This window comes from Aphelocoma coerulescens, chromosome 5 (assembly GCF_041296385.1).
Source record: "Aphelocoma coerulescens isolate FSJ_1873_10779 chromosome 5, UR_Acoe_1.0, whole genome shotgun sequence".
Taxonomy (NCBI): domain Eukaryota; kingdom Metazoa; phylum Chordata; class Aves; order Passeriformes; family Corvidae; genus Aphelocoma; species Aphelocoma coerulescens.
This window is the reverse complement of record NC_091019.1, coordinates 55,627,983-55,646,673: the sequence shown is the minus strand read 5'-3', so window position 1 is coordinate 55,646,673 and position 18,691 is coordinate 55,627,983. Positions and strand designations below refer to the sequence as shown.

Genomic DNA, 18,691 nt, shown 5'->3' with positions numbered 1-18,691 from the left:
AGTTTTCTCATGCATCTTGGGGTGCTCCTCTGCCTCCTTTCCTCTGCAGGGACACCTGACCTTGGGAATGAGGGACATGGCCCTGGAGCACATGTGCTGCCTCAGGAACTGGCTTTGTCCTGCTGAAATCCCAATGGCAGAACGAAGGAGGGAGATGCTCTTGCTCAGGGTCTGATGACCTCTCTGCATCACCAAAGCCCAAAATGGTGCAGAGTCCTTGCTGCTGTTGGTGATGTTTTCATTGGCCTGAGCAGGGAAACCCCTACAGTAGGGAATAAGACTCACCATGCCTCAACAAAAACATGTCATCTGGTCGATTTTCAGTGATTTTCTCCTGCCAGTGTAGTGGGAGAAGAGTGAAGAGTTATCTTGTTACTCCTCCCACTTTATAGGACATCAGAGTAGGCAGAGAGTAGTGAAGGACGGCAAAAAGGCTCTCCAGTTCCTTTGTGTGCCAGGATGCTCCCCAAAGATCTGGAGAAACCAAACAATTGTAGGAGAGGAGTTTGCTGAGAAAACAAACACTCGTCTTCTGAAAACCTGTGAGCAGATTGAATGCTTTCCCTGGAGTTCTCCAATTTTTTCATTAAATGACTCAAAATGAAAACATGCAGAAAATGTGGTTGGTGTTTAAAAAGACAGATTTTGTTAGAGAAATATTATTCTCCAGCCTACATATGTGAGCACTGTACGCCTCAGCCTGCCATATCTGTTCCAGACATTGCATATTCTCTTTCACTTTCCCACACGATGCTTCTCCCTAAGCCTTTTGTGTTCAAATACCTGGCCAAAACTCTCCAGTGTCATAACAAGCCCTATGTGTTGCTGACTGGGTGAAAAGGGACAGTGCATAGACATTTTGACAGCCGCCAAAAACTCATGACCCAAGAAACCTGGCTTTAGGGAAAAAATTTTAAAACAAGTCGTATGAGGCTTGTGATAAACATCAAAGAGTTGGCAGCACTAAGAATAATTAAACAGTTTAGATGAGATTTCCCAGAGAAATTGTTTCCATTTCATCAATGCACTGTCTGGTTTTGAACAGTTATGCCTGAATATACCATTTGGAATTTATGACAGATGCAGGAAATAATAGTTTCCTTCTCAAAATCCTTTCCACATGTGGTCCATATGCCTCCAGCACAAAGAGATTGTGATATCATGCCTAAGTCAGATGGATGTCAGAAGGCCAGCTGACTGTCACAGCAACAAGATAAACCTGGGAGCCTCTGATTTGGGATAAAGAGGTGTAGAAGATGACAGATGTAATGTCCCAGAGACAAGCTGCCTGTATCAGAGGTGTTTGTGTGTGAGGCTATTGACATTGCAGAGCATCTCCAAGCAATTGGTGAAATATCAAGTTGTTGTTATTATTATTATTATTATTATTATTATTATTGCAAGTATTCTTATTGCTAGAGATCTAGTTATGAGGTGCCGGAGTGTTTTGTATTTTATGACATATGTGTTTCCAATATGTTGTTTATCGTAATATCCCAATTCACCTGTCAAAGATATTGAACATGGTAAAGTATACCATTCCAGGAAGATCAAGAACAATTTCAGGTTGTTACTTGAAAAGTTCTGCTGGGAATTGGATTTCATCTGTGCTTCAGCTGCAGAGCAGCGCTTAAAGGGAGAAGTGTTGGTCCATGGAGAAACTGGGAACTTTTTTTTTTCCCAAAAAAAAAAGTTTTCCCAAATGGTCACTAATGGCATGGTCCTCATCTCCTCGTACTGGACAGGTCTGATTTATGGACATGCCCAGTGCTCACAGCTGCCAGTGAAGTTTGAATATGTGAAATACAGTGGTGTGCTGGGTGCTCTGAAAGAAGAGCTCCTTGGCATCTCCGATTACACACCCACAGCACTGGCAACTGTTTTTGGCTTAATCTTGATGTGCCCCAGTCTGTCACATAAAAACTCTGAATAATTCTGCACACATGGCTATTTGTGTGACTTACTGCTGAGTCATATCTAGCAATATTTCAGTAGGGGAAACACAAAACATTCACTAAGCTTTAATTAGTGCATATATAAATACATTTCTCTGAGCAATTGTGCTGGGACAAAGTATGACTAATGCCATGAGTGCTTGGTGGAGGGGCCTCACCCAGCAAATGTCACCAGCCACACAGCACAGGGCTCCGGCTGCTGGTCTGAGGAGTAGAACTGAACTGACCCAGCCAAAATTTGTATAATTTGTGTCAGGGTGATAAAGATAATTTTAAGATTTTTGAGAGTCCTAATTCATTGGACTGGAAAGGCTCCTCTTGACTCCAAAAAGTCTAGATCATGCTCCCAAAGCATGAGTGGGAGATGTGCAAATTATAAGTTTAACCTGAAGTCAGGTCCTTCATAATCACATGATCAAGCACAACCTGAGACACTCAGCTTGCTGTCACCTCTTTAGGTTTTAGAGTCTCTGTGAAAAATTACTCAGGTGTTCAGATGTTACACACGTCTTTTTTCATGTGTGTGCGCTTTATTTCTTTATTTCCTCAGCAGACCTCTTCAGGCAAGTTGTCTGGCTACAGGAGTTTTCACCTTCTGGTTCAGCAGCAATGATTTTACCATTTTCACAGTAACTGTATTAGTCACTGGGAAGTGTTCTGGGTGCAGTGTGTGATTGAGGGGTACTGGCAAAGTCAGAGCGTGTCCTGCAGCTCCACGAAGAACACACCACAAAGGATAAGAGTGCGAGTGTATCTTTATCTTCAAGATAGGTGAGAACCACATGAAATGCCAGTTTGCAAGTAGTGTCTATGGATTTATGAGGGGATTTTGGACCGTAACCTTTCAAACTTCTCTCCAAACTCTTAATTTCATGCCTTCATAATATGTGGTGGGGATGAGTCTGTGTTCTCCCGAGGAGCACTGAAGTGGTGGAAACCTGAGCCATCCAAACAGTGCTGAGAGCAGTGATGTAGTGCCGGGGGGTTCCCTCCTGGGCAGTGTGGAAAAGCTGCCCGAGATAAATCAGCCATTGGCACCTCTCTGAAATGCTCTTAGTTTTTTGTGATGGAGACAGCATTGTGCTTCCCAAAGTCTTCTTGGAATTTGTTGTGATTCCTCAAGGGCCACAGACATTTTACTGAGCCCAGTTTGGAGTCATCTGAGCAAGGGCTTGCTTTTCCTCCAAAAGCAACTCGTGTGATTGACAGACCGTGTGCAGGACCAAAGAGCAGCTATGACCAATCCCCAGGTACCCTGCTGACTCAACGGTGACTTCAGCTGCTTCATGAAACTCAGGACTCCTTCGGGGAGTTGATCCTAGGCACTATCAACGTGTCCATGCCCAGCACTTGGCATTTGTCAGGAGGCCCATTCCTCTGCCCCAGAGTTTCTTTCCCACAAAGAAGAAAGCATTTGGAGGATCTTGCCAGTCTTTTATGCGAGTTTTAGAGGAGGTCTGAGATGTAAGGTAATCTCTAATGTTATACATTTAATTGTGGAAACTACTAGTGTGGGGTGAGGGAGCTGATCACAGTCTGTAAGGAAAGGAATAACAGGGATAGAAGAGCAACTGAATATGATGATGAGAGACTGGGCACTCACCAGGTTTTGGGGAGGGCACACTGGGCATTCAGTTTGCAGTCTGAATGGCAAAGAAAGGGAAGAGGCCCCACCCTCTAAATTACTGACTGTATAAAAAGTCTGTAGCAAGAGAAGGCTCCAGACATTGTTAAATGCAATTATGGCTTCTAAATGCTGATGGCTTAAAACAGAATATGTTGGAAATATTGCAGATGTTATGAGGGATGGAGGAGAGGAGAAGAAAAAACACACTGGTCATTTTTTGCATGCCTTAAGTTACCGTAAACACCATGGAATAAGACTGTTCAGAAATGTGCTGTACTGTGCAAGTACTCTTGCTCACAGACCCTGGGTCAAACTACAGCTTCCAAGTATTTCTGCAGATAAGGAAAATCCTCCCATCAGGGGATGGGGATGGGGGAGGAGGGGAGGAGCTCTTGGGAAATATGTAGCATCTTCTGTAATTCCTTTCTAGATCCTTAACCAGCACCCCAGCAGCAAGCATTTGTGCTAACTTCTACTGCCTCTATTGACTGCCTCAAAGAGCTCTCCTCCTTCAGCACCCCTCCTCAAAGAAAGAAAGAAAAGAAAAGAGACAGACAAACAAAACCAGTTCTTCTCTGAAAATGGGTGTTAATGTCTCTCCTAGGTGAAATACCCCCACTTGAAGCCCCTGTAGCACATAGCACACATACTCACATTCTGCTTCAGAAAAGCAGTGAACTGGCACAGCCCCTGCCTGCCATCTGAACAGTTAGAGTAGTGCACAGAAAGAAACCTCACCTGCTGCTTTAAAGGCAGAGGCTGAAGATGAAGACTAACCCAGTGCCTGTGCTCAGGACACTCCTGGAACATAGTCAGCTCCCACCAAACCACCACCAAGCCTAAGGGACAGGACACCACACTGGAGAAGAAAAACAGAGCTGACAGCAGAGTTTACCATTTTCCTAATTCCAGAGGTTGCAAACTTTTAAGCTAGTTGTCAGAAATAACTTTATGAGTAGCAGAGGGGGCTTGTACTACACAGCTATGTACAGGTACCCTAAGTCCTAAGCTAGGCTGAGCTCCAGTTGAGAACACACCTGGCTGCAGCAGAGACCACCTTCGTTCATCTTTGCTGTTGAATTGACAAGGAACCAGCTTTGCCATGTGTGGCATTTTGCCCAAGTGCAAATGTGGAGTTACTCCTTGCCCTGTGTCTCTCTCCCGGCTCTCTCTCTTTCTCAGCACTGAAGCAATGTTTCGTGGTCTGGGGAGGCCTCAGATTTCTCCCAAATGGAAAAGCCCCTTTTCCCCTCAACAAAACATCTAAGGAGGTGCATGGAAAAAGACCACAGTTCAGCCATGCAGCCCCAAGGCTTTGAAAGCCCTGTCTGAAGGTGAGAACCCCTACTCAGCAGGGAGCCCTCTAACCCAGGCTCAGCCCTCACCTGCGAAGCAGGTGAAGGCTGCACCCTGGTGATTTTAACACTTCATGGACTGTAGGCTGAATATTTTGGCTCATGAGGCTGTCTTAAAATGCTGTATGAACAGAGAGGTCTTCCCAGGCATACCTCTGACAGGCTCCCAACCTGGTGTCTCCATGGGGCTTGCTTGTCACCATAAATCTGCTTCTGGGGTTTTTCTTGAAAAACATGGATTCCTGGGGCACCAGAGTTGTTCGTTTTTCCTTGCGTGGTTGCCTGATCTTCATGTTCCAAAACCTCTCTAAAGCTTTAAACCATGATGACTTCATCATCATCAGTGTTTGCCCCCTGAATGCACAGCCTCTGCTGCTCAAGGCAATGCTTGGACAGACTGAGAACGCACAGAATTTCTGGAGGAGCAAATGAGCTGGTCAGAAGGAGAACTCCCAGCTGCCAAGATACTTCTGGTATTTCAATTCCATTTTCATCAGACTGGGGCAATACACCCAGATATTATATTTTATTTAATTTTACCTGATCATCCAAAGGCTTTCTGTCTTGCTCCCACTCAATTTCAATTTTCAAAAATACAATCTTTAGAAATGTATTAATATATTGACACAGTCAACAAAATATTGCATTTTGATTTGGAAACATCTGTGTTTTGTGATGAAAGAACACTCTGTTGGAAAATCTGTGACTGCTTCTAATAGCTAGCATTCATCTCCTAAGCTGACTTCCCAAACACAAAAGGAAATGAGCTTGCCAGGGGGTCCATACACCAAGATCAGAGTTTCTGTGAAGTGTTTATCAGTTACAAACCCTGATAAGTAATAGAGCTGCTTGCCAGGTTCTTATCACCTCAGCACCCTGGGCTCACCCTCCCCTGGCAGGGGGATGTTTCTGGGGAGCTCTGAGCATGCAAGCCAGTGCTGGTGGGTTTAGTGCAGTCAGGAGCTATGGTTCATCCTGCAGACCTCTCTCTTGAGATGCTCAAGTCATGTCATTTCATTCCTGAATTGCAGCAGGTAACTGGTTTGATATGCTGGAAAAACCTTCCCACTTCTCTGCTTACCCCAGAGCGCTAACTGCAGTCTGCACAACCATTCTGCAAGGTGATTTCAGGCTGTTGCCTTCTACTCAGGGTCTCACCCTGCAAACTGTAATGCAGAAGTGGTGCTCTAGTCCTAAGGGAGACACAGACTTATCCGCAAAAAGATGGACATTTTTTACCAAATCTAATGAAATGTTAATTTCAAGCATAGTCCTATGCTAATATGAGTATGTGAAAGTGGGGGAATTTAATTTGACAGGAGTAGTGCTCATGCCTGTGCTGGGTCATGATTTTTTTATTACAGAAATGTAAATGGGCCACATTTAATTTCCAGTAGCTGTTTAGAGACAGCTCAGCATGGGAGCTGGAGGTCTTGCTCACTAACAGCCTCTCTGGCTGAGATAAATGGACTCCCCATGACAGTGCAGAATGCGTTGAATTTCAGGAAATCTAAATTCCCACAGGTTTCTGGGATATCCTAATTCTGAAAACACCAATTTTATGAACTGGCTCCAGTCTGTCTTAAAGACATGTTTGAAATATGTAATTTTAGCTTTGAAAGGAAGTATTTAGCTAAAGAGTCAGGAACATACTTCAGATGAAAAGTCCTCTACTGAAACAAAGCCAATAAAAGTTTGTGAGGAATTTTAAGGAAATTTGGTTAGATTCGCATGCCACCTGCTCCAGAACAAGCTGCATCAATTCTGTTTCTTCCCTTCTTAGCCCTGTTGCAGTAAATAACAGAGAAAGTATGCATATATGAGACTCCTGGGGTTCTTCTTCAGCATTATAATCTTCATCTGTTTATAGCTCAATACCCTGTGTTATTTCAACAGTGGTGTTATCCAGAAGAAATTACACATGGTATTCAAAGTCAGTCTGTGACTGAAAGGGGAAAATAAGAAAAGAGACACTTTAAGAACCTTTGCATGACTTCAGAGATTTTTCTGAAGTCAAAGGTTTGTGTTGAGAACCAGAACCATCATGACTCACATATTCCTAATCAAAATGGTGGGTGCGTGAAAAGCTGTTCAGTAGTTCAGGGACTGAACTATGACTCCTTACAAGAGGAAAATATTACACACAAGGGGAAGCACTTAAATAATTGATGTGCTTTTCTTTTATCTGCATGTAGGAGTGACAAGAAATCTATGTAGCTGGCACTAATGGATAGCATCAGTATGTCAATAATTGCTAATGAGGAAGAAATAGGAGTGTGTTTGTCCTGAAGTGACTGATCTTTCTTTCTTCTTTATCTCCCTGTGTTACAATAGGAAATTATTAGTGTAAATTTTAGAATTCTGTTCACTTTCAAATCTCAAAAGGCTTTCACATGCCTTTTTTTGGTATCAATTCAATCCAAAATTACTGTACATTTGCTTGCATGAAATCTGCATTCTGGCATTTAAGATACTTTTTTTATGTCTTCTGTGCTACATTCAAACAACAAAATAAAACTTTGTTTGCATCACATGTTTAATTTTCCATTCCACAACAGTGAAAGGGTGCAGCCACACTGGAATTGAACAGAAACCAAAAATTTAAAAACATGCAATGCTTTCATCATGAAAAAATTGCATAACCATTTCCAGCATTGAAGTAGGATACTCTTACTGAATAAAGTCTCTTGAAAAATGATTGGTGTATCAACCCGTTCATATCCAGCTATAGCCAACTTTAAGTAAAAGATTGTGTTCAGCCATTTCCCCCGAGCTGCTTTTCTGAGGGAACAATTACGCAGCTGTTCCTGCTACATTCTTGTGGAGGCTGAAAGCAGTCTAAAAACTCTGGCATTAATTTCCTGTAACTACAAAGTGCAGCTCTCCAGGTTGCTCGTGAGGCATACCCTTTGCAAAGAGGTTCCTGAAGCAGTACATACACTTGACACTGATATTGTGCTTTGGCTAAACTTATTTATAGCCATGTGCATGTGTATACACGGGCGCATGCACAGGGCTGTATGGTGTGTGTTAAAAGCAGGGCTCTGGACTGCAGCCACATTGCAGTGCTAATGATATCTGTCACTGCACCAACTTTCTGTAGCTGTATTATCTGGCTGCATTCAAAACCAAGGATTTCAGAAGTACAATTCCAGCCTTACTATGCTCATTGGATTCAGCAAAAGGGCATTTCTGCACTAGTGGTCACTAATTAGTGCATTAGGAAGTTTGATGATGATTTTTTGCAACTCTTTTTATGGAGTGTTAAGTTTTAAACTGCTAAAGTTTTAAACTTTGACCTATCTGGTCAAAGAGCAATAGCCACAAAGAGAATTATTTCAAAATTCCTTGACATGAAAAGCAAGCTGTCAGCAACTGGTTCGCTAACATTGCTTAATAACTCTGAAGCAGTACCACCATTTCTCTCTCCACTGATGGTTTTGTGATTATTTTTATATGCATATATGCATCCACACATCTATAAGTAGAGGTACCAGAATATTATGCAAGGTCTGTGAAGCAGGTGTCCCTTGGGACAGGTTGGTTGTGTCTGGCATGGGGCAGGGTGATCCCTGCTTCCTGGAAGTAGGTCTGGAAGCAGGGCTGGGGGACATGTTCAGGGGAACAAAGAGAAATAAACCTGTCCCTCTGTGTATGCTGGCACATTTCTGATCCACATCTAAACATCACTTTATTTTTTATTCCTGCCCATAGAAAACATTCCTTCCCTCAATGCAGCCATGAATATTTTTCTGGAAGAAAACTCCTAGGTCCTTTCAGCAGCAAAGGTAATTGAGATATCAGTAACTTCTGCACACAAGATGCCATGCACACTCGATATCAGTTTCATCATTAATATCAGATGCCAACTGATACTGCTACTGTCACCCTGAAATATCCCACCCCCAGCTCAGAGTGCTTAATAAGCAAATTGGGGCCAGGCCTTTAAAATCAAAGCCTGGAGAAGCGAAACTTTGCTGGTTAAAGATCAGCCCTTTGAGCAGGTAAGCAGGAAATACTCGTTTTCATCTCTCCTGTCTTTAGCTGATAGCAACAGCACAGGGAATTGTGCATGGTGCAGCTCACTCTGCACCATATACATAATTTATATTTTTCCACTCTGGTTATGAGTGTGCAGTTTTGGACTTGGGATTTGCTTTGCAAAATGGAAGGAGAGAGAGGAGGAAAAAAGAAAAACACTGCGGCAGCCTTCACCTTCTCCAGCCCCACTTTTTAGCTCAGAACCTCATCTTTGATGCACAGCTTTCACAGACCAATGGAACCTGAGTGCTACACAGTACGTGTGTGTATATATACTTATATGAAAAGATAAATGCTTGCCATGGCAAAAGAAAAAATAAAATAAAAGATGTTTCCAGTAGTCCATCTCTTTATTAGTAAAATGCCTTGGCAGAGAATTAGGCTATCATTTTGACAAGAGTTTCCTTTTGTACAGGCAGCCTAGAGAATATTTACAGTTCCTATAGAAGTTTTAAAAGAAACAGCTGAGGAACATGCTTCTTGCTGATGTGCTCTTCTGCTCAGTGAAGTTTGACAGATACAGCCCTAAGTGCTAGTAAAGCACTCTTTCCCAGATATAGGCAAAGTGTGTAACTCACTTATTTTAAAAAGAAGGTACATTTCTATTTCCTTTCAGCAAATAAACCCATTTATCTGCCCTTGCTGTGTCCGTTACCGTCCGGGAAGGTTTATCAAGGAGCAAACAGGACCCACACACAGCGCCTGGTCCTGCAGCACACATCCCCACAAACTCTCCTTAGTGAGCTCAAGACTGCACACATCTATGCCATCATCACTCTGGACACCAACATTTCAGACCATCTGTCTGAATTCCACAACCCTTCCTCCTACCCAGCCCCTGTGCCTTCAAAGAAAATCCAGGCATTACCACCCTCACCAGCCCTCCACCACGGACTCGTAAGGCACGGCACCAGGATCTGCAGTGTTTTCAGGGAGTTTCTCCTCTCCCTGCTACGGCTCCAGCTCCCTTCAAAAGCAAGCGGCTTCGCGTGTGACTTTGCAATCTGAGAATGTGAACCAGTCGGCAGGACACTGGGGTAAATATAAATCTGGCGCTTACCCACAGGCAGTCCCTCGCAGTCTGACATCGTGTGAGAAGTCCTCCTCACCGGGGGCTTAGGAAAACCACTGCAGGACCGCAAGCGCGGGTCCTTCTGTTTGCAAAGGCGAGGGGGGAAAAATATCTAACAGTTTACAGCCACCCTTCTCTTGCACTCTACATCTACCCACCCAGAGAGCTGTAGCAACAGTCCCGTCCCTGCCTTCTCATTATGGGATGTAAAGATAAGAATGTGCTTTTGTGCCAAAAGAGTGTGCTATTGGTGGATAAATTTGTTGTCATCCCTCCCCTTCGCAGAGTTTCCTCTTTAATGTCACAGAGGCAGATTACCCTGTCGGAAAGGCCATCGAATATTTATGAAACGGCTTTTAAGGGCTAAGCCGCAAATCTGCGCGGGAGAACAGAGCTAATTGCTGTGCGGTGGGGTTGGCAGTGGGAGCCACCCCGCAGGGCTCTCCTGCTTCCCGGGGAGCTGCGGGGGGAGCTGGTGGGCTGGGGGATAGGCTCTGACATCTTGCTCTGCACCTTCTTCTTCTGCAGGGTCCGAATACAAACACTCACTGCTGGAAAGGCGGCAGAAGCCAGGGTGTATCTCTTTAAGGGGGAAGGAAAAAAAAGGTCTTTGTTTATATTGTAATATCTGAGAAATTGTTTTGTGACACTGTTACTAAAGGCTGTTTCGTGGTTTATAATAATATTGTGAGTGCAGATTTCTCTGTAACTTCATGACTTTTCTTGCTTAAAACATGCCACTTTAATGCCAGTTTAGTGGCTGCTCCTAAGACTTATTTTTTAATCTTTGAAAATGTTTATGTGGTATTTGCTTGGTATGAGATTCCCAGACTCGCAAAGTCAGTGGAGAGTACCCCCGCACACTGGTGTGCTCATTAGGCACCTTAATGAAGTTCAAGCAAAGGCTCTGGCAGCGTTAGAGCCAGGCTGGGCTTGGCAGAGACATGTGCAGGACCTGGTAGGAGCCTCAGCACCCGGTGGGGGATGTGATTTGCTGCCACTTTTCCTCCTGGGAACAGTCAGGGCTTTGCCTGACTCAGACCTTTGGTGTCTGAGCCCTTCACAAATATCCGAGTTTTGGACCCAGAGCCGGAGGGGGGACTGGGAGGAGGCAAGGGGGGGTCCATGGGAGATTCTCTGGGAAGAACTTCCAGAGCATTCAGCCAGAGCCAGCCCCTCGGGGGAATGACCTGGGCTGTTTTTACTCAGATGCTTCAGTCTAAACACCCAAAGGCTGACACTGCTGGGTCTGCCTGATCTCTCTCTGACGAGAAGCCTTTTAATACTCTACTGGTTACTCAGCAGCACAGCTAACCATGGATTCGATTCAGGATGTCAGGCCACTGACTAAGAAGCTAAAATAGCTGCAAAAGTAGATTGTGACATATTCCTCAAACCATTCCTTGGGTTGCCTACACAGGGTTGGGCAAGCAGAACCAGAAGTGTCTGGTGGCCACTGGGGCTGGCCAGCATGAGGATCTGTTGGCACAGTTCTGCCTGGGTAGCCCTTGTCAGTGCCTACTTCTTGATCTGCTCATGCAACACACATGGAGATATTCACCAGTGTAAGGCTCACCTGGAGGGCAGCTCTGAGGGAAGCAGAGCCTCAGGCTGTGCTCTCTGCCAAAGAGGCTGTGCAAGGAGGAGAAGTGCAGGGTATCATGCTTAACCTCTCCATTCTGCTGCCGCCCACAGATCCAAGGAGTGGCCACTAGCTATTCTGGCAGTCAGGGAGGTGTCTGGTCTTGATCTTGGTGTGCCTTGGGGAAAGGAAGAAAGCCTAAACCGGACTGGGGGACTTTTCTTGCAGTGTCATCTGACTGCAGAAACATATTGCTCCAATGTGTGAGAATCAAAGCTTTCTTAGCTCAACCCTGTGAAAAGGCAGGCTCCCGTTTCTGCAAGCATTTATGTGCCAATTTAACTTCAAGCCCCACTGAAGTTCCTGGAAGTGCTCACAGTTATAAACACATGCATAAGTATTTGCAGGATTAAGGGCTCCCCATTCCTCCTTGTATTCGGAGCAAACAGCTGCAGCTGGTTTTGAAGTTACCTCTCACAGCTGTGTGCTGGTGTTCCTCCACCAAAGATTAGAGCCCTCCAGCAGAGCTGGACAAGTGCCTGTAGGGAAGGCACGCCAAATCACAGACTGGTGTCTCAGCTCTATCTCATCCTTGAGAGTAATTTAAGAAACCTCTGCCTCAGTAACCCCCATTACATTGTCCGTGGCCACGTCTGCTGCAGGTGGTCAGCATCTTTGGGAAGAGGGCCAGAGAAGCCAGCAGAGCAGACTGAGGGGGAAGGACAAATACATCTTAAATTATTATGGCAAAGTTGGCAAGAGCTCATCTGCCAGAGCCCTTACTAGGATTTGGCCTTGGGAGAGCTCTTCAGTGAAATACTAAAGCAGGTCAAAAGTTGAACAGATCAGACCTAATTCTTACAATGATACGCACAAACAAACCCCTCCTTTTGATGTGGATACTTCAATCAAAAAATTAGCTTTGATCCCTGGATACTTTAGTTGCAATGCTGAGTTTTGATAAATTATAAGATTTTTTTTTTCTTTGCTTAAACCAGAGTATTTCTTTTAAATTCCCTTGTTTCTGAGCCTGAAAAGAGAAGAGCCATGTTTGCTCCTGTTTAAAGGCCAAGCCTGGAAAATTTAAGTCTGATAGAGAAAGTTTTGGGAATTTATGAATAAGCCTGGTGTCTGTCATGGCAAAAAATGCAAAAGCCAAAAACTGAACTAAACAATAAAGGGTGGGAAGTAAAGCACATATTATTTCAGCAGGTATTAAACTAATGAGAGAAATTGGCTAAATATTTGCCAATAACTGCTCTCACTTGGGCTTTCCAAGGAACCTGAAGGATGCTTATCCCTCAACAAGCAGAGAGAACCCGTTATAAATCCCTCTGCATCATTTTACTCCCTGACAGAGAGCCATCTGCATAAATCCATGACAAGTACCATGAGTGGGGTAGTAAATGCAATGTATGGAAGTCAGTCACTGGAGAATTTCCTAAAAAAGATTATCCTGGACCATTTAGTCTCCTGTGGAAGACAGTTGCATTTTCCTCATGCATCTTGAAATACTTAAGCAGTTGCTATGGTGTCCATACCCGTCTCTGGAGATTTCCAGGAAGAAATATCTGCCCAGGAATGTTGTGGATGTCCCATCCCTGGGCAGGTTCAAGGCCAGTCCTGACAGTGCAAAACCCCTGGAGCTGAGCTGATATGCCTAGAGAAAGAGGGCATATTTGGGGAAACCTGGGTGCGGGGCATGGCACAAGTACACAGTCACCTTAGTGCCCAAATACTGTCACCTACACAAGTAAGACATGTCATGGAACTTTATTTCTCATCGACACATCCCATCTGATCCATGCCTGATCTAAGTACCTAAATATCCTGGAAAATCTGGGCTTTAAGATTTTAAATGCCATGGGGAGGTCATAATTTTTCCCCACCCCCTGACTGACTCAGCCATCTGACTGTGAAAAGAGCCTGATCCACCTGAGAGCTCCCAGCTGGACCAGGGCTTTTGCTGTTGCTGACTTGCCTCTCACTCAGCCACGGACGCAGCCAGCCTCATCCAAACCTCATAGGAAATGCAGGGAGCTGTGCTTCCCACTGTGGGATCTCAGGCCCTGCCAGACTCTGGCTGCCTGCTGACATTACTGGTGGGAGGGCTTTGCTAAGCCCAGCACCGCTGTAGGGGCATGGGCGAGTTGTTCTGCTTCCCTCTGCCTTTCTCTCTCCTGACAGAGGGAAATCATGAGAAATGAGAATTATTTCTTTAGCTAACCAAGTCAGATCTGATTATTAAATCTGCAATTTTCCATGAGATTGAAGCAAGCGCCTTAGTGCCCGCTTCGGCAGGCCTTTATATCTCCCATCAGCGTGATTTCCACGCAGTTTAAAGAGAGAATGGCTGAAATGTGCTTCTCCCTTCTAATTTATGCAAATTCCCTTGGGTTTTCTCCTGCTGTGTGAAGGGATTTCTGACTGTTGGGTATGGAGGATTCACAGCCTGGGGAGGGGGAGGGGAAGGACAGGGCTAGAAGAGAAACTGCAGGCTGATATAAGCAGCTTGGCACCAGGATGTGGATGACCTTCTCTCAGAGTGCTGAAGAGTCCAAAATGTTAGGAATTTGTTAGCTAAGACATGGTTTTTTTCCCCTTGAAAAGCCCTGTAGTTGTGGGGATAGAATGCACCTTTCTCCTTATGTAAGGTGTAAAATTAACCACAGCTTTTGAATTGCACCCAGGTAAAGTGCAGAGAAGCAGGAGGGGAGCATGCTGGCTGGCCACCACCAGCCCCACTGTTAGCCCCACATCTCCTGAGTTGCTGATGGGGCCATGGTGAGGTCCCAGATGTACCTGTGGGATCAGCAGGCCAAATCCAGGGCCAGTGGGATGCTGTGCCACGAGCACCTGCAGCAGAGAAACGAGCTGCTGGTCAGATGGACCTGAACCTCTGTACAGCAATCAGCAGAAGGAAAAGCAACCAGGCTCAGTGAGAAGCAGAGCCTGGAAGTCCCAATAATTGGAATTTTATTTCATTAGTGTTTTCTGACACATTCTCTTCACATTTCAACTTGATGGATGGGGAGCGTAATAATGCAACTTCAAGAGGAGCTGATGTTCTGACAAGATCTCCTGTGGGTTCATCCAGAGAAGGAAGAATGAGTAAAAATAGGCAAGACACAGCTGACAGCTAGAACAGCCATCTAGGAAGCAACAAATACAAAAGTAATAGCAGCCCCACAAAATAACTAGGTATGTCATTATTTTGCATTTATCTCTATTTTTTTTATGTTATTAGCAAGGTTTTCACTAGTAAGAATTGAATCTGAGCTTTGTATGCAAGAAAGGAAATGTCTCCATCATCTCCTCTGATGTCAGCCCAGAGAGAAGATTAGAAGATTAACTATGTCAGGTGACACCAATCCAGCAGCAGGGAAAATAATTTTGCACATTCAAAAAGAAAATGGGGAAGAAATAGGGAAGAAAATGGGGAAGAGGCTATCTCCAGGAAATATGACCCTTACCAGTGATAGTTGCTGGCTCACAGAGAGAACGTTTCATGCAAAAGTACAAATATACAGTAAATAAAATTATAAGATCAAAGATTCAGAAGATGATTTATCTTAAAGAAGAAATTAATTGATAGCCTGAATAGCCTCAGTGGCATTTTCATCCCATCTAATTTATAAAAGGTTGCATTCTCTGGGGGGAGCTATGAAAGGCCACTGCAATGATGCAAAGAAACAAAAAAACTACATTTGAAAGACAAAACTGGTTTCTGAGCTGCCACAGTTGTTGCTGACAATGTCTTCTGACACACTGAGCCAAAATGAGTGTGCCATGGCACTCAAGTGAGATACATTTGCACAAGGATGGAGAAAAGGTGAGCATGACAGCATGAGCCCAGCTTTTGGCATCTGCTGACAAATATGGGTGGCTCTTTGCTGGCCAGCTCTGCATGAGTCACCCAGCACAGGGGACATAAGCCAAAGCCCTTTTCCCACCAATACATAGTAGATTTTCATGCTGTAACTACAGTTATTGGCAGTTCCCTCTGCAGAGGTTTCAGGTGTTACTGAAACACCAGTGAATATAAAAAGCCAAGAGAAATTATATTATTCAGTCTGATCTTGCTGTTTTTGGTTTTAAGGGCATTATTGCTGTTTATTTTACTGGGTTTGAGTCTTGCACAGATGAGCAAAGCTGCATTTGCTCTGCACAGATCTGGTAGGAAAAAGTGTCAAGCCCTGAATGTAAATATTACAGTATCATGTGGAGGGTTTGAGGAGAAGGTGAGAGTCTTGCAAACCTGATTTGGCAGCTGAAAAAATAGCACTCAGGCAAACAGATGGTCTCTGCAAGCAGGGAAGTCTTTAAAAGATTCACAGATTAATGAACTCTGCCAGGATTTTTGTGGTTCCTACCAAAATTCCTATAAATCAGTCTAACTGGGCAGGGAGGAGGTGGAGACAAGAGGAATCAATAACTTCCCATGACAGCTTGTATATCCAAGGTTAGCTGACAAAGGCTTCAGAGCTGGAAAGTCTCGAGAGCAATTACAGAGGCAGTGTCATCCTTTAGGAAGGCAAAAGCCACAGTGTTCGTCATGTACTATCAGTGCTCTGGGGACTAATTGCAGCTGCCTGTGATCAAGGATATCAGTTTGGTGATAAAGGAAGGTGAGGTGTCAGCCACACTGAATTATTGGCTCATCGTGGGAACTCTGAAATTTGTTTTGAGGGAGTGAAAGCATCCTCTGTCCACTGCAGGTCAGAGAGAGACCATACCTTCACTTACCTTTACTAGAAGCAGCCCCAGACAGCACAAAACCAAGGCAGGATATTTACAACAGCCAAGCACAGTCCTACCTTCAGACAAATGACATCTCAGTTTCATTCTCATCTCCAAGACTTTCTCCCTGCTCAGCACTATGTCAAGCATAGAAAGATGCTTTCACCAAGCTGAAAATGAGATGTTAAAAAAGTCACTGGCCGAGGTTAGCCACAACAGGTAACCAAGAGATCAGGCTTTCATCCCAAACTTGGAACAGGAGCAAACTATGCTTTTGGGAACGACCAGCCACAGAAACAGAGCACCAGAGAGATCTGATCTGATAATTGTCCAGGTGATAATCTGTCCAGCTGTTTTTCTCTACCAAAGCAACCACTGCCCTCAGAACACCGAGTGAAGGTCTGCACTGCTAGGAGACAGAATTGATTAAGAAATTGATAATGGAATCAGAGGCGAACAGCAGGGAAAATCATTCATTAGGGTGTCTATGAAGTTTGTAACACGGTGCACTTTACAGCCCACTTTCATTTGCCTTTCTGCAACATTCGTCACTGGTGTTTGACAGCAGGAATGATGTGGGAGGAGTTTCCACCCTTAGTCACTTGGAGCCACCTCCTCTTATAATAAACACAGTCACAATTAACGGAAGTGGTGACCTTGTTGGCAATTTCTGAAAAGAGGACAAGACTCCTTGGGAACAGTGAATTAAGCAGATTATTACCACTTAAGTAACCTCTAAGTCTCACTGTGGGTGAGGCATGTTGCTGGGGTAAAAAGAAGGCTTGCTTGTGACTGCTCAAATAGCACATAAGTAGTTTTTTCAAACAGTTTTCATTGAAAACAGGATTAGATTTGGTTTAGGTTTTCTGATATTGATGTTTTTCACTACAGGCATCTCCAGCTGTCTCATGAAGAAATTCAAGACTGCCCTGGCATGGTCAGACTCTTGGGATTGGGGGTGGGAAGCCTGGGCTAAGATGCAGAGCAGGGACTGCCTCAGAGCTGAACCAGGCAGGGCAGGGAGACAGGCACTCAGGCTCCTGAAGGGAATCAGAATCCTCCTGCCAGCACGGAGATGGGAAAATCCTGAGAAGGAGTTAAGTGACTTGCCTGGGGTCACCCTGTGAATCTGTGGCATGGTGGCAGGGGAGCCTGGCCCCTGTTCTACAAGAGGCAAGGGGCAAAGGAAAGAACTCACTAAATCAGTCACTTTGGAGTGCTGCCTGAAAACATGAAAGTCTAATTTTTTTATTGTTATAAAACAAGAAAAGAGGAAAAAAAATCTTTTTCCATTCAATGCTCATGGAAGGTGTAAGAACTTCTAGTCTTCTTTTTTATTGAAAGTCTGAGTGTATGGAAAAATATTTTTTTGGGATGGGCTGATCTGGCACTGATCTCTTGGGGTTTGAACAGGTACAGTTGCTGCAGGACTGCTGGAAATGAGGCTTTAAGTATGTGGCATCCTTTCACTTACCCAAAACCTCTGTCTCAGTGTACTAAAGTGCTGCAGCTGGTCCAGGAGTGCCCTTTGGACACTCGCCAGCCTGGCTGCAGCTGCTGCATCACCACTATGAGCTATGGCAGCTTTGTGATTTGCCTGGTGTCCACCTGGCTGCTCTCACTTCTGCGGCTGAAATATCTTAGAACCATTCTTGAGATGCTCAACAGTCCAGCAGCAAGGGCTTCTTTCAATATATAAGCAAACATTCCAGCCTGCTCTGAAAGCTGGAGGCATTCAGGGAGTCCAAATCAAACATTTTATGCTTTAAAATTGTAGGGAAAAGCTTCCTTGCAATTTCCTAATTTGATGCATGGAGCTGCTTTTTCCTTCCTCTCCAAGTCTCATCCAGGGAGAATATGGGGACTGAATTTCCCCCTCTGCCTTTCCTGCACACAGGTGCTGCACCCTCACTGGAGTGGAGCAGTGAGGCCAACTTCAGCATTTTCACGTGCAGTTAAACAAACCTAAGAACTCTCATTTCAGGGCGGAGCCAGGGTTGTTTCTGCCTCTCGACATTCCCCAGGGCTGCCTCTTGCTGTTCTTTCTCAGTGATGCCTTGCCCACACTGTGCCTTTACTCCCCTTCAGCGCAAACCCAAGCCAATATTTCTGCTTTATCCTAGATCCATTCCTCATCAATCACTTTATTAATCCCCAGAAATAACAGGAATTAGAAGTAGCAGGTGAATGCTTGTCTCTGGAAACGTGGTTTACAGCTAATCAACAGGGCTGGCCCATAAAATCATCATTATGTTGTGCAGAGCAGACCCAGATGTGCTGAAGGGCCATCCCCAGGCCATCACTGCAGCAGCCAGTGTG

At 44.6% G+C, this 18,691-nt stretch overlaps 1 protein-coding gene and 1 long non-coding RNA gene across 2 annotated transcripts in view; one reads left to right on the top strand and one right to left on the bottom strand.

The window, feature by feature from the left end:
* Nucleotides 1–12,565, bottom strand: part of EML1 (EMAP like 1) — a 125,035-nt gene extending 112,470 nt beyond the window's left edge. Inside the window, exon 1 of the mRNA XM_069018238.1 lies at nt 10,039–12,565. Within this exon, the coding sequence (XP_068874339.1) occupies nt 10,039–10,066 (28 nt within the window). The 5' untranslated portion in view covers nt 10,067–12,565. The remainder of the gene's footprint in view (nt 1–10,038) is intronic.
* On the top strand, nt 8,895–10,733 carry LOC138111834 (uncharacterized). Its single transcript, XR_011151469.1, has 2 exons — nt 8,895–8,941; nt 9,595–10,733. It is a non-coding gene; the product is annotated as an uncharacterized lncRNA (long non-coding RNA).
* Nucleotides 12,566–18,691: the final 6,126 nt, after the last annotated feature.